General features: G+C 42.8%; 2 protein-coding genes across 3 annotated transcripts; one reads left to right on the forward strand and one right to left on the reverse strand.

Annotated features, from left to right (window-relative positions):
• Positions 1-361: 361 nt before the first annotated feature.
• LOC115776084 (transcription termination factor 1) lies at positions 362-8,055 on the forward strand. Its single transcript, XM_030723707.1, has 11 exons — positions 362-490; positions 1,869-2,651; positions 2,829-2,953; positions 3,032-3,217; positions 5,993-6,071; positions 6,152-6,276; positions 6,509-6,692; positions 6,796-6,888; positions 7,028-7,093; positions 7,283-7,368; positions 7,645-8,055. The coding sequence occupies exons 2-11, from the start codon at positions 1,933-1,935 to the stop codon at positions 7,803-7,805; spliced, it is 1,824 nt and encodes a 607-aa protein (XP_030579567.1). The 5' UTR covers positions 362-490; positions 1,869-1,932; the 3' UTR covers positions 7,806-8,055.
• Positions 8,056-8,073: 18 nt separating this feature from the next.
• endog (endonuclease G) lies at positions 8,074-13,545 on the reverse strand. 2 transcript variants are annotated; one of them, XM_030723709.1, is made up of 6 exons: positions 13,343-13,545; positions 12,018-12,211; positions 9,094-9,235; positions 8,646-8,755; positions 8,485-8,566; positions 8,074-8,384 (listed from the first exon to the last, which is right to left on the reverse strand). In XM_030723709.1, exons 1-6 carry the CDS (start codon positions 13,520-13,522, stop codon positions 8,205-8,207), a joined length of 888 nt encoding a protein of 295 aa, XP_030579569.1. In that variant the 5' UTR covers positions 13,523-13,545; the 3' UTR covers positions 8,074-8,204. The 2 variants fall into 2 exon arrangements, with proteins under 2 accessions (XP_030579569.1, XP_030579568.1); XM_030723708.1 differs by having other exon boundaries at positions 8,074-8,402.
• Between the last annotated feature and the right edge of the window lie 1,686 nt (positions 13,546-15,231).

Consider the following 15,231-nt stretch of genomic DNA (forward strand, 5'->3'; position numbering starts at 1 on the left):
TTTTAAGCCATTTGATCCTAGATGCACCAACCATGGCCTCAAAGTCTAATGCATTAATGCCACCGTTCTCATATTTTTTAACTAACTGGGATCTTTTAATATAATGTGTTTTATTTTTCCACAAAAACTGAAAAATAATGGAGTTAGCTTTTCTCATATTTTGAGGTGATATATACATAGAATTACACTGATAGATGACCCTGGAAATACCATCTGCTTTAACTAATAAACTTCTTTTATGGTTGTTCTTGTGTTCATAAATAAATCGAAAAAAAGATCCGGTTTGTAAACCGGATCGGGAAACTCCATCAGAGGGCGCTCGTCACTTCCGCCTGCGCGGTGTTTTGCTGCGCATGCGTAACAGGCATACAGGAAGTAAACAAGCACCGCGAGGCCGTGTGGCCATCGGAGATCGCGTGACGGTGAGAAGCAGATCTAAGGGGTTAAAGAGCACGCGAGCGGATCTATCAGAGTGATCACACCTGATCAGGTAGGAGCACTTCTGGGACTCAGACCATTTTTGTTTGGATGTCCGAGCTCCTTGACCCTTGACCCTCAGTGTGATCACCGAGTTTTAAGTCGCAGCTGTTTGGCGGGGTAACAGAGGAGCTCCAGCTTTGCTTCTCTGTGGCATCATGAGGAAGCCACGGCTTAGCTTCTGTCCGTTAACCCCTGACGGCGCCATCAGTGGAGATAAAAGAGTCACGTTAGTCTAAGCTGGGGGAGGAGCTGTGCACAGGTAAAAAGCTGCTCAGGTGCGGCTTGTCTGGAGACCAGCTGCTTTTTGAATCCTGGTGGGATCCTTACAAACCAGGTTAAATACAGACTTTTGAAATAGTATGTGTACAGTATATGCATTCCACATTTACCAAATTATACTATAGTTTACACAGTGCTGTACAGCCAACAGTAACAGTGAGCATAGAATCAGGAATACTTTATTGATCCCAGAATGAAGTTTCTGTTGTTCAGTAGAGGAGTTATAGAGTCTGAGCAGTGGTGCTGCAAGCATCAGTGCTGAAGTGTGTGCAGGTTACACTTACTAACATAATGATGTTGTAGGTGGTTGACTCTTGCTGAGCTGTGCTCAGAGGGTACTCTGTACACTTGTTTCACGCTGTCTGTTGCATTGGAGGACACAGTCAATAGTTGACAGCGACACACTGTTGATTCCATCACAGTTGATATTGTCTTAAATTGCACTCTGCTGGATTTCAGAGTCGTTGGCATTATTCTGAAGAACCATGTCAACAATGAGTGCTTCTTGATGCTGGGAGAAAAGAGCAGGTCTTCCTTTTCATCATCTTTCAATTCCAGAAAAGGGAAAATGCTCTTACAAATGTGTACAGCCAGTAAAAGCAGAGTCACATTCGGTCTGAAGGCAGACTGAATGAACCAATCAGACACACTCGTTGGACTGAAATGTAATTGCAAATTTGGTCGTGACAGACTTGTTGAGTCCTTTTCTTCCTGTGGTGAGGAGGTGGCTTATGGACGCTGCATCACAGGTGAAACACACCTGAATTGTGCTACCAGTTTTACTACATGCCTGCATTAGTATGTGAAGACTTGAAAGAACACAGACACGGGCGTCTTCGTGAATATGGATCATTTTTTAGGTTTGTTCCTGTTAAAGTTGACTGTACGAGTGGATCAGGATGATATTTAGGAGCAAACATGAAGGCAGTAACTAAACCCTAACCTGTGAAGTTCAAACAGTGGTGTCACACTGGACAGATGTTCATCTGTCAGCTCACATCTGTAACTTTATCACTGTTACAGCGACCACAGCTCTGCTGGTGATTATTCTCATAATCAATATCCTGATCATCCAGATTGTAATTTGAGCTCTTCTTTTTCTTCTGCAGCTTCAACAACAAACTGACCTGCAGCGTCAAACCTTTACCTCCTCCTGCAGCTCTTCCTCCCATCATGAAAACTCCATCATCCGCTCAGAAGAAGAGGAGATGGTCAGAGAATGAGGACGAGTCTCCTGCTCCCGTCAACATCAGCACTCCCGAGAGAGAGGAGATCACTGATTATGAAGAACTGTTGGGCACACCCGCTTCTGCTGAAGATGGACAGGTGAGCAGGAAAGAGAAGAAAAAGAAGAAGCGGAGAGAGGAGGAGGAGGTTTTCAAGTCTCCTTTTTCTCCTGCTGAAGATGGACAGGTGAGCAGGAAAAAGAGAAAGAAGATGAATATGAAGCAAGAGGAGGAGGAGTTCAGGTCTCCTTTTTCTCCTGCTGAAGATGGACAGGTGAGCAGGAAGAAGAAGGAGAAACTGATGCAGGAAAAGGAAGAGGAAACCGTCCAGGCAGGAAAGAAGAAGACGAAAGACAGGAGCACAGTGGAAGAAGTGACATCACAGGAAAGCGAGAGTGACAAGACCAAACAAAAGAAGAAGAAACACAAGGCGAGTGTAACCACAGCAACAACACACTCAAACAGTGGAGAGACAGATGTGTCAGTTTCTATGGAGGCAGTCAACAGCAGGATGATGGTGGAGGGAAACGATGAGAGTGTGGAGGAAGTGACATCACATAATCGACAGCTAGGAGAGAAGGAGAAAGTAAAACTGGCAAAGATTAAGAAAGGAGTGACAGAGAAAAACGGCAAGAAGAACAACGTGAAAGCAGCAGCTACTGATGGGTGAGTCCAGAAATTCTGAAAAAGTTGCAGGATCTGAGCCTGAGACGCACCCGTACTCTGCCCACTCAAACAGATAGAAACCAACCATAAAGCTTCTAATGCGGCATCTATTTTGCAGTCTGTGGTTTTATGGTGAAATGATGGTGTGAGAGAAGGTGATGATGTTGTGTGCTTCAGGTTGGACTGCAAGTTGTTGGAGGAGCTTCAGGAATTTATTCCCGATGTAAAGCAGAAATCAGCTGATCAGATCACTAAACTGCTGCGATACGACCTGGCACGCCTCAGGATCTTCAAAAAGCAAGGTACAAATGCTGCAGTTACCTCAGGCAGGAAGGTATGAGCACTGTGCACCAACCCTCTGAACACCTGTTCTCTTCCAGGTGTGTCTCTGCGGATGGGGCGGTTCTCTCGGGAGGAAAACCAACAAATCATAAAAAATGTGGCCGACTTCTTGTCTCTGACGGGCATCGGCTCAGCAGATCAGCTTCTGTTTCCTCAGAGGTTCAAAGACCATGCGGAGCAGATCAAAAAGCTGAAAGTACAACATCGCTTTCTGGAGAACATCGGTATGTAATCACAATGTTCTCCGTCACTTCAGGCATAAAGACCTTACAACATCAGACAGAACCACAGTGATCAGAAGGTCACCTATCAGCTGCATATGGTGAGAGTTTGAAGGCAGAACTCTCTTTTAATAGGAACAGGATCTGACTTTTTTAATCATGAAGGAAAGTTTTAAGCCTAATCTTAAAAATAGAGACGGTGTCTGTCTCCTGAATCCAAGCTGGGAGCTGGTTCCACAGAAGAGGGGCCTGAAAGCTGAAGGCTCTGCCTCCCATTCTACTCTTAAGTATCCGAGGAACCACAAGTAAGCCAGCAGTCTGAGAGTGAAGTGCTCTGTTGGGGTGATATGGTACTATGAGGTCTTTGAGATAAGATGGGGCCTGATTATTGAAGACCTTGTATGTGAGGAGAAGGATTTTAAATTCAATTCTGGATTTAACAGGGAGCCAATGAAGAGAAGCCAATATGGGAGAAATCTGCTCTCTCTTTCTAGTCCCTGTCAGTACTCTAGCTGCAGCATTTTGGATCAGCTGAAGGCTTTTCAGGGAGCTTTTAGGACAGCCTGATAATAATGAATTACAATAGTCCAGCCTAGAAGTAATAAATGCATGAATTAGCTTTTCAGCATCAGTCTGAGAAAGGATGTTTCTAATTTTAGAAATATTGCTCAAATTAAAGTAAGTAGTCCAACATATTTATTTAATATGTGCATTGAAGGACATATCCTGGTCAAAAATGATCTGGTTAGACACCGTGTTTGTAAGATTTGTAGGCTGAGCACAAGAACTGCGGTGTTATTAGAGGTCATCCAGGCCTTTATGTCTTTAAGGTTTCATAGATGAATAAAGCTGGGTGTAATCTGTATAGCAATAAACATGTATGTAGTTTTTTTTTTCCTAATATGATGTAAGTGCTTTTCTTTATGTAGGGCTGATTAAAAGCAACACAAAGAACATTAAATGTTCAATAAAAACACACCAGGACCTGCCTATAACTTAAATGTCATTCAAGCACTTAGAAGTTTGAAAGCAGATTGTTCAAATGTGTTTTCATATGCATTAGTTTTTCTTTTTGTGAGTTTTAACCTTCTTACCAAAAGCAGTACTGAAATTCTTCTCATAAAGGATGGCGCTAACAGGCCATAATGCGTCCAGCTAGCTGAAGCTCCGCCTGCTCAAACACAGTATTTTACTTTGTTTTTTTCACAGCATTCTGTAACCTATTCAATTTTATTTATATAGCGCCAAATCAGAACAACAGTCACCTGAAGGTGCTTTATATTATAAAGGTAAAAATCCTACAATAATACAGAAAAAACCCAACAATCAGATGACCCCCTATTAGTAAGCACTTGGCGACAGTGGGCAGGAAAACCTCCCCTTTTAAACAGAACCCTCGGGCAGAACCAGGCTCAGGGAGGGGCAGCCATCTGCTGAGGGGAGGGAGACAGGACAAAAGACATGCTGTCTATGGCCTACTGTATACTGCCAAAAGTATTCGCTCCTCTGCCTTCACACACATGAACTTGAGTGACATCCCATTCTTAATCCAGAGGGTTTACTATGATGTGGGCCCACCCTGTGCAGCTATAACAGCTTCAACACTTCTGGGAAGGCTTTCCACAGGTTTCAGTGTGTTTTGGGAATTTCTGACCATTCTTCCAGAAGCACATCTGTGAGGTCAGACACTGATGTTGGAGAGAAAGCCTGGCTCACAGTCTCCACTCTAATTCATCCCAAAGGTGTTGAGTTCAGGACTCAGAATGAAGTTCTTCCACACCAAAGTCCCTCATCCATGTCTTTATGGAGCTGCTTTACACTTGATGGACTGAACTTTGCTCTGATGGACCCAGACTCCTCCATCATATTGCCAGACGGAGAAGTGTGAGTCTCCACTGCTCTACAGTCCAGTGGCGGCGTGCTTTACACCACTGCACTCTCTACACACTGTTCTTGAGCTGATCTGAAGACCACATGAAGGTTGGAGGTCTGTAGTGACTGACTCTGCAGAACGTTGGTGACCTCTGAGCACTGTGACCCTCAGCATCCACTCACCCCACTCTGTGATTTTATGTGGCCTACACTTTCGTGGCTGAGTTGCTGTCTTTCCCAATCACTTCCACTTTATTTAGTATTGAGGAAATTTCATGATTGGACTTGTTGCACAGGTATTGTCCTATCACGGTACCACACTGGGATTCACTGAGCTCCTGAGAGCGACCCATTCTTTCACTAATGTTTGTAGAAACAGTGTGCATGCCTAGGTGCTTGGTTTATACACCTGTGGTCATTGAAGTGATTGGAATACCTGAACTGAATGATTTAGACAGGTGAGCGAATACTTTTGGCAAAAAAAGACATAAAACCCTGTCATCATTTTCCTGTCAACACTGAAGACATGCAGTCTAATCTCTGGTGGCACCTTTTACAGACTGACTCAGTGTTGGCATTAAAATTTATTATCAACAAGGGTAACTGTAGGTATTTGCTGTATAAATCTTATAATTAATCCTGAAATCATCAAAATAAGATAATCAATAGCAGGTCTATGATTCTCTTCAGCATCCTGTCATGTCTGTCTGTATTGTGTTTATAATGTAAACTGTGTTGGTTCTAGAACAGAACCCTGTGGAACGCCCTGAGTAACTCTGGCTGTGATTCGGTGCTTTATAAATAATGTTGGGTTAAAAATCAGGGACTCCTCCTTCAGAAGCTATCATCAATGTGATCGATTTTTGATGCCAGCGTGACCTTTGACCCACCTGTCTCTCTCTACAGCTGAGGGGATCGCTCGGACGTGTGATCAGGTTTATATCAGAGCCAAGAAGATTTTTGATGTGACGAATAGCATGGGAAGGTCAGAGGTCAAATCACACGTTCTACGTTCTACTCATGGTCCTGTCGATTGCCTGATGCGATGTGGGGATGTTCTTTCAGGTTTTCCACGGATGAGCTTCACTCTTTGATAAAGTTACAGAAGCTCCACGGAAACAACTGGAAGACAATATCCGAGAAGATGGACCGCAGCATCTACGCTCTGCAGAAACGCTTCAACACCATCAGTGAGTATCCACTGTGGCTCCTCCATGTTTCCTCCAGCTCCTGGTTCTGCTCTGAAGGGTTACTCGAACCAGAACCGGGAACTGGAGAACAATGTGGACGAGATGGATAACTATTGATCAGTTATTTACTGTTATAGTCATTAATAAATACATACTTTACAATATTTTAAAGTGTGATGGAGCCTTAAAGCCATCAAACACACTCTTAACCTGTTCATGTGCTCATGCACAGCTTCAGGTCGCGGCTCCTGGACCGCAGAGGAAGCCTCCCGGTTGAAGCAGGCGGTCAGGGATCACCTGGAGACTCAGCAGAGTCCTCCAGGTCTGACCAGAGACCAGCTGTGCAACAACCTGCCCTGGAAGAAGATCAGCGAGCAGGTGGAGACCAGGTCCTGGGTCCAGTGTCGTCTCAAGTGGTCAGTATTCTGCTGGTCGTGTACTGTGTGATCCAGACTTAATACCCCCATATCCTGCAGCAGTTCCTCAGGTGTGACTCAATCAAATGTTCTTGTGTTCCAGGTTCTCCATCCTGAAGCCTAAACTGTCCTCAAAGGGCAAAGTCTTCAACAGAGGCACCGAGGGATACATAGCTAAAATCCACCTCATCAACACGTAAATCATATGACACCTGAGCCAGTATATATGTGACCAATAGGAGAATTTACTGATCATAGTTGGAGTAGCCAATAAGAATCCAGAACAATCTTCAGTGTGTGTGTGTGTGTGTGTGTGTGTGTGTTTGTGGGTTCAGGCTTTACGAGATGCGTGTGGACGATGCAGCAGACATCAGCTGGGACGAGGTGGCTGAAGCTATCGGGTGAGGTCAAAGGTCAAACTGTTTAAGCAGATCTGAAAAGGTTAAATTGACAGCAGCGCCAACAGTGTACCTGCAGTACTGTCAGTACTACTGACAAGCATAGACAGTATTACAGATAGTAGTACTTACCATATTATGGTGCCCCTGACAGTGTCTCTGTGTGTGTGTGTGTGTGTGTGTGTGTTTCAGGAAAGTGACCCCAGTGTGTGTTCAGAAGACGTTTTACAGACTGAAAGTTTCCAGAGTTCCCAACTGGACCCGTTTATCGTACAGCGGTGAGCAGCACGGTCGCTCTGATGTCATCGTTTATTCGGTTTAAATTTGCTTCAGTCGGAGCGCGTTTGTGCGTTTCATTTCGTGTGTGAGCCATCTGTCCCACTGTGAGATTTAAAGTGTTCAGATCTAACCAACAGACTCGGGGTCCCATAAACGCCCGAACAAAATGAGCTAAATCGTCCTCACTGCGTTTATTTGGTTTTAGTCCGTTTCACACGCGCTTCAGTTTCTGCAGCTTTTATGCAGGCTAACGAGGTCCATCTCCTCCTCCTCAGACATCATCGACTTCCTGAAGGCCAATGTGGTTCCTGTCCTGGAGAAGAAACTGAAGAAGTGCCAGGAGGAGGAGGCGCAGGAAGAGGAGGCGGAGGGCTTTTATCAGCTCTCTGACATCTTCTCAGAGCACGATGATGACGTGGAAGTGGACAACAGCTGACCTGCAGCCAATCAGGACACGGTGTCCCTTTGGACTGAATCTTTTTTTAAAAAATGTCGCTTCTAAATCTGGACAAGAAATTGATTAAAAGAGACTTCTATTTTGAAAATACTGAATAATTGATTAGCTAGCTAATACTATGTAATATTAATAAAATAATTTCTCCTTTGGTACATCTGCCTGATCAGTATCATTGATCACACATTGCAGGTGGAGAGAAATCAATCACTGACCAGTAATCAGTTAAATTTAAATAAAATTTATAAAGTTGAATTAAAATAAAGTTTATCAATATTTAATCAATGATAGGCATTCATGAACACACATTCAGAGATTATTGATCTGTAATCGATTAAAGGTTTAACACAGTCTGAAGCAGAGGATTGTGGGTAACATGGTTCATCTTTCGCTGATGGCGTACACGCCACTCGTCCTCTTCATGATGTTCGGCACAAACAGGAGTCCCGACGCCCGCTCAATGGTTTCTATGGGAACCAGGAACCGCTCCAGAGGAACCTGCTCACTGATTGGTTCGTTTGGTAACACATATGAGCGAAGCTCCACCCCCCTGCCATCTCCCTGCTCCAAGATCAGCACCTGAGGACACATGGGACAGGTGAACTCATCGCCAGCTGACAGGCACCAGTGGTGACATTTCCATCAGGCAGGTGAGACTCACCTTGAAGAAGTGTGTTGGCACAGCAACGTGGTTTTGTCCTATCACTTGATATCGAACATAGAATTTCCCATCAGCCTCCTGCCTGCAACACATGGGATGATGTAATCCTTAAGCCCCTCCCTCTCAGTCACCAAGAAGTAAAAGAAGGAGCAGCAGGTTACCTGGGCAGGTAGAGCGGGCCAGTGCAGACATAGACGTTGAGGTAGCGTTTGGTGAGAGAGCGGCAGAGTTTCTCCAGGTTGTTCCAGGTGTTCTGGTTCAGGTGAGGGTTCTGCTCGCAAATACCAATAATTAATAAAAAAAAATCCATTTATAAATCAATAGTCAGTACATGTGTCAAAGGCCTGTGAGATCATCCCTGCAGTCATAACTGAGAGGGCATATTAACAACTAGGAGTTTGAAGGTGAGTTTCTCGTCTCTGAATTACGTTTGTGTTTTAACGCAGTCTGGACCCAAGAAACAGACACAGCAGCACACCTGGCCTCTTCAGGAGCAGCTCAGGTATGTGGCATCACTTACCATGGTGCTGTTTCAAGGTAAAATAAGGGCCACCCTGGTGAACCTCTGATTTCAAACAGACCCATGAACCAGTTAATGTCTGTGCTCACCTGTGGAGCCACGTTGCTCAGGTAGAACGTGTCCTCCATGGCTTTTTGGCTCCACTTGTGATTGCCTGCTGCAGCCAGGTGACCCCTGTCGAAGCCGCTCCCCTTGTAATCAGCATTGGTCGCTCGGTGGAAAATGTGAACGCTGCCGACGAATCAAAACAGAAACGTTAAATGTGAAGAAATAAAAATAAATGATCTCACTGCCGCTTCTTTATTAAACCATAGCTGACCTTTGTTACCCTAAATCAACCAGTTTCCATGTGCAGGTGTAAGCATTTCCTGTCTTGGCAAGGATGTGTTAGGAATGGCTGGATGAGAAGTTTAGGTCACTGTGTTGTATGTAACGTGTAACTCCAGCTCTAGCTGCAGAGCTTCAGGTCGCACAGGTGAACCACCACGGCTTTCAAACCAGGCTTATATTAGTTTTGGATTTTACATTATAGTTCAGTTTTAGTTCATTTTTACTTTTTTTTCCCTCTAATTCAGTTAGTTTTCAGAGTGGTTTTGCTCATTTTTATTTTTGGTTTAATGCTTAGTTTTAATATTTTCATACTTTTCCAGGTGCAAGAGTGACTATTGTGTAATAAAAACTTGACAAAAGATTCCGTTTAAGGAAATAGATTTAACAACCAACTGTTCACAAGGCAGCAGCACTACATCCTAAATGTGTGTAATATTAAGGGCACACACGAACATTTGTGAGTCCTTATATGGATGCTTTGATTGTTATTCTCTGACTGATAAATTCAAACACTGCGGCGAAAACTAGCAGGAAGCGCACGAGGACTGAACAGGTTCATCACAACGTTGCGGGCTGCGTGGACCCGACGAGTAGTCACGTTTCTCCAGAGGTTAACGTCAGGTTACGTTGTGGGATAAGAGCGGTTTCCGTAGTACACGTTTCATCATCCACAACATCACACCGACTTCACCTGCGCTATCCTACTCAAAGATACTGGACTCAGAGGACCGCCACCAAGGTCAGCTTATCTATAATTTCAGGTACTTTTAGTTAGTTCTGTATACTCACAATACAGTTTTAGTTAGTTTTAATTATAGTTTTTATTTATTTCAGTTAACAACAATTTTTTTTCATTTTGTTTTCATTCACTATAATAACCCTGCTTCAAACCGCGTCACCTCTGTCCTCTCTGTCCTCACCTGTTCTGTTCCGCTGGTGTCTGATCAGTCTGCTGCTCCTGTCCTAAAAACAATGCAGTGCCAATCAAACTATGGAGAGAAAACTGACTCAAAATATCCGTGTGTCTGTAATGCAGGATTTGTGCGTGACTCAAATATCTGTGTGTCTGTAATGCAGGATTTGTGCGTGACTCAAATATCTGTGTGTCTCTAATGCAGGATTTGTGCGTGACTCAAATATCTGTGTGTCTCTAATGCAGGATTTGTGCGTGACTTGCTGGATTTGTAATTTTTTGTAATACACGAATCACCTGATACACACGCACAAAACTAAAGTTACACACGAATCACCTGATACACACGCACAAAACGGCGGTTACGAGTGCACAAAGTTTTTGAGACATTTCACGCTTCCGGTGAGCTCCCAGAATCGTGCGTAACTTGGTGCGTTTAATGCTAGTACAAAGCTGGGTCATCTGAGTTTTGTTCTGGGTCTAGTGTTTTTTTTTTCTGGCTCGGAAAACAGCCAGTCAAACTCTGAGAGGCATTATAATACATCTGAGCCTGGAGATAAATTTAGAGATAGCTTTCATAGATCTGGAATGTACTGTCTTAGCTACCAACAGCTAAAGTAGCTTAGCTCACATAAAGATGAGTTCTAGCTAACAGAGAAATGCATGGAGAACTGTATCAAACTACTTGACACATAAAACGCAATCTCTAAAAAATACTCATTATAATCGGATAGCAAAGTGTGCAGATTTTAACTTGAAATTACTTCTGAGGGTAGACCACCGTGATTCCCTGCCATAACAGTCGCCTACTCTTCCTTTGTGCCTCTCAGAGTTTGACTGGCTGTTTTCCGAGCCAGAGAAGCATTGCACCACGTAGTGGTCGTTTCTTTTAACCAAATAATTACATTTGTACAGCTCACAAATGCATATGTAAATAGTATTAGAATATTAAAAAATAGATGTAGGTGTATGTGTTATAACTAAAGGGTGCTGAGGTATCCCATCTTCCACAGAAAATCGTCTTTTCCACTTCGGCACAAGTATAGAGTGAAATAAGTTCAGCGGGGAAAAAAAACACTAGACCCAGAACAAAACTCAGATGACCCAGCTTTGTACTAGCATTAAACGCACCAAGTTACGCACGAATCTGGGAGCTCACCGGAAGCGTGAAATGTGTCTCAAAAACTTTGTGCACTCGTAACCGCCGTTTTGTGCGTGTGTATCAGGTGATTCGTGTGTAACTTTAGTTTTGTGCGTGTGTATCAGGTGATTCGTGTGTAACTTTAGTTTTGTGCGTGTGTATCAGGTGAATCGTGTATTACAAAAAATTACAAATCCAGCAGGTTACGCACAAATCCTGCATTACAGACACACAGATATTTTGAGTCAATTTTCTCTCCATATCAAACTGTCAAAATCTCTTAATTATTTATTGGATGATTAGGTATTTAAAACGTTATTTATCAAATCATCCACTCAGCCAATTATTTGAACACATCAACCAAGTTCAGATTTCAGAAAGGTAAAACGGGCTACAGGTGATGTTTCCTGCTGCTGCAGGTATGCATCAATCAGCATTACAGCGCTACTTGATTCTTAGCGCTTCCCATCTAAAGGCATCACCTCCTGTCTTAATTAGTTTTTCTTCCTTTTCCTTCTGCACTGACTTCGTTAACTCAGTCGGCCCATGTTGTAGGACGAAGTGCATGTGAACTCTGTGGACCGTTACAAACTCCCCGTCTGATTTTACCTGTCCTGTTTCTGCCTCACCTGTCGTCTTCTTTGAACTCGCAGTACTTCCTGTTGGACTGTCCGCTCAGGGAGGCAGGATTTAGCCGCTCTATTACCCAGGATGCAGTGCGTGTGCGGGGGTCGTAGGAGGTGACGTAGGATTCTCTGGTCTTGACGTTAGCCAGTGAAGGGAAGCCGTACTTCATCACCGCTCCTGAGTTACCTGGACTCACCTGCACACAGAGATGCAGTCAATGAATCTAATAAATAAATAAAAAGCTGTTTGAACACTGAGTAAGGGACCTTGAATGTTTCCTTTATTACCTTCTTTTGCTGAGGAGACACTTTCAATTCAGTTTTATTTATATAGCACCAAATCACAACAGTCACCTGTAAGGTACCCTACAATAATACAGAGAAAACCCAACAATCACAGTGACCTCCTCCAGTGCCTCCCCTGACTGCACGTCACGCTGTTAGGAGACTACTGTAAGGGTTAGGACTCTCAGCGCACCGCTCTTCTCTTTCCCAAGTCCTTAGAAATTTTCCTAATGAAAAGAGGTTAGGAAAAGCATATAGGAGGAACTGCACCTTTACTGCAGTCTCAGTGCTCAGAGGATCTAAAACACTGACACCTGGTTTACTCAACAGAGGAAAAAATTTGTTTAATAAATAAATTAATCAAAATGTGCATTTCTTAATAAACAAGTTTTAAGTTTATCTAAATTTTAAGTTCAGAATAAACTGTAACTTTTATTGTAATCTGTTTTTTGTGGAATGATATAATCTATTTCAGATGGATTTAGGATATTATTGCTCTGGATCTGACCGTCTGTGCTTGAAGTAATAATTTGTATTTAGTTTGAGAAACTATGCTTTGTTAAATATTGCATACATATAGTGTCATTTTAACCCATATTTAATAAAATTTGGATCAATTTTACTAATTGCTGTTATAAGTCTCACATGTATTGCACTGGATCTGTTAATATCACTTTTCAGTATCCTGACTGCTGACAGATGCGGATAATACTTATAATTAGAAGCGGTGGTGGATTCAGTAACGGCGGAGCAGGCACAGCTGGAGCCCTGCCGAGGATGGTCTTAACCGGAGCGGTGAAACTTGAGGTCCGGGGAACATCCTCCTATCCGTCATTATTACCAAACCTCGAACGTTCCCCGAACGTCAGGAAACCTCGACGCTCGGAAACGAACGTTCCCGAGCGGTCGCGTGTTTGCTGGGCTGACAGCTTTCATTTTCACTGATAATTAAACGTCGTGTCGCTCATCCCGCTGCTTCCGGTTTCAATTGATCACCGTTTGGATTGAAACGACAGGAAGCTTGTGACCTCACCCTCACTCACCTGCAGCTCGGAAGCCTCCACCGTCGGGACTCCCGGTACCGGGATCACCGGGAACCGGCTCAGCGGACCAGCTCCCTGCTCCTTCTCACGCAGGCCTCCATCGCTCAGCAGGCGGTTTGCCGACGCTCCGAGTCCCGCTCCGACCACCAAGGTCGCCCCGGTCCGCCACCACCGCCTCATGCTGCCGGTGAATCAGCTGATCGTGACGCGCTGTGATGACATCACCGGTGTGGTTTCATAGCTACAGTAATGCTGAATATGCACCATCAACACCTTTTAAGGTTAACTGGTTAAAAAAATGTCTCCTAAACCATGACTCAATCTGGTTTTTCATCCCAAATCACATTTTTAATAAAATAGGAGGCCTGTCGTTCCTCTTAAAGTGTAATTTTTGACCTAATAAATTACCCATTACATTATCCAAATTTCATCAGCAAGCCCTACTAGCTTGGAAACTGGCTTTTGTCCACAATTTTTCACCTCACAAGGCTCTCCTCTGGAACAACTGCGATATTTTGATTAGAAATAAGTCCGTTTTCTTCCCTAATTGGTTTGAAAGAGACATTTATCTTTTTGATGGTACTGGCGATATGTTAACCTATGAGCACTTCATGTCTGGCCACAGTTTTCCTGTTCCTTACAGTGAATTTAATAAGATAATGCTATTTCCAAAGAGTTAATTCAACTTGTAAAAAATCACTTGAGCTACAATGAATTTACAGAAGCACTACCTACACTTACACTAGGAGGAATTAAACTAACAGAAAGTGCAATAACAAACATATACATCGGTGCTTTCATAGAAAGAACAGCGTCGTACCCAGGGGTAAGTTCTACTGGAGAGCTCAAACTGGGGACATAAACTGGAGAAAGGCTCTTACCTCATAAATACTGTATTCCCATCAAAGCCAAAGAAGTACATTTTAAAATATTACACAACATATATACTGTGAACTATGTTATTGCTAAATTTGCTGATGTTAATGACTCCTGTACTTTTTGTAAAAAACATTCAGAAACGTCACATTTATTTTTTAGCTGTGACATATCCAAGAAGTTTTGGAGTGACCTTGAATCTCATCTTTTCTTTTTGACCAAAGTTCTGTGTACACTCAGACTCAAGGATATACTCTGAAAATTGTATTTTTGAATATATGCTCAATTTCATTATTATATATGCAAAATTTTTTATTCACAAGCAAAAGTTTGCAAATTCGATACCCAACATCACTCATTTCCTTGCAGAACTTAAGTACGTGATAAATTTATTTCTAATTACCAGGAATATTTTCCCGACTCCTCTGACTGAGAAAAGATTTGTATTATTGTAATGGACTCAATAGAAATTACATATTATTCTTGTTTTGATGTGCTGCCCTTTAATGCAAAACCTGTTTGTTTTGTATATTCTGGTTCAATAAAGTTAAAAAAAAAAAAGTAATGCTGAATATGACGGTAAATTAAAGTCAGTGAGAAGCTCATTTCCTGTTTCGGTTCGTCTGATAAACCATCTGTTTTTTTCAATAATCAATCAATCAATCTGTTAAGTGTGTGACGTCACTCAGTATAAACTGAAGGCTCAGCTAATCCCAGCAGGGCCCTGAAAGTGAAGCAGGGGAAGCCGGTGTTGTGCCAAAAAGTGATTCCTGGTATTTGCCAAAAAATGAGCGCCTGTATTTAAATGGCTGTAAGTGACTTGTTGACCTCTGATCTGTGAAACTGTCAAACAGATCTCTCATGAGTGATATCAGGTCATTTTGAGCGAGAAACAGCTTTTCTGTCACAACGTAGAAGCTGCAATCAGTTTTTGGCAAAGCGACTTTTATATATGCGTTTTTTTTTTTTAAATCAAGGTAAAAACTTTCATTGGCATTAAAAATTTATTTTTT

The sequence above is a fragment of the Archocentrus centrarchus genome, unplaced genomic scaffold, assembly GCF_007364275.1.
Source record: "Archocentrus centrarchus isolate MPI-CPG fArcCen1 unplaced genomic scaffold, fArcCen1 scaffold_26_ctg1, whole genome shotgun sequence".
NCBI lineage: Eukaryota > Metazoa > Chordata > Actinopteri > Cichliformes > Cichlidae > Archocentrus > Archocentrus centrarchus.

Excerpts from the sequence above, each read along its gene's own strand:
- LOC115776084 (XM_030723707.1), top strand. The coding sequence starts at position 1,933 with ATGAAAACTCCATCATCCGCTCAGAAGAAGAGGAGATGGTCAGAGAAT. Across the intron at positions 6,277-6,508 it reads GAAACGCTTCAACACCATCA|CTTCAGGTCGCGGCTCCTGG; the intron begins GTGAGTATCCAC and ends GCTCATGCACAG. Across the intron at positions 7,369-7,644 it reads GACCCGTTTATCGTACAGCG|ACATCATCGACTTCCTGAAG; the intron begins GTGAGCAGCACG and ends CCTCCTCCTCAG.
- endog (XM_030723708.1), bottom strand. The coding sequence starts at position 13,522 with ATGAGGCGGTGGTGGCGGACCGGGGCGACCTTGGTGGTCGGAGCGGGA. Across the intron at positions 12,212-13,342 it reads TGGAGGCTTCCGAGCTGCAG|GTGAGTCCAGGTAACTCAGG; the intron begins GTGAGTGAGGGT and ends CTCTGTGTGCAG. Across the intron at positions 9,236-12,017 it reads GAGTTCAAAGAAGACGACAG|CGTTCACATTTTCCACCGAG; the intron begins GTGAGGCAGAAA and ends ATTCGTCGGCAG.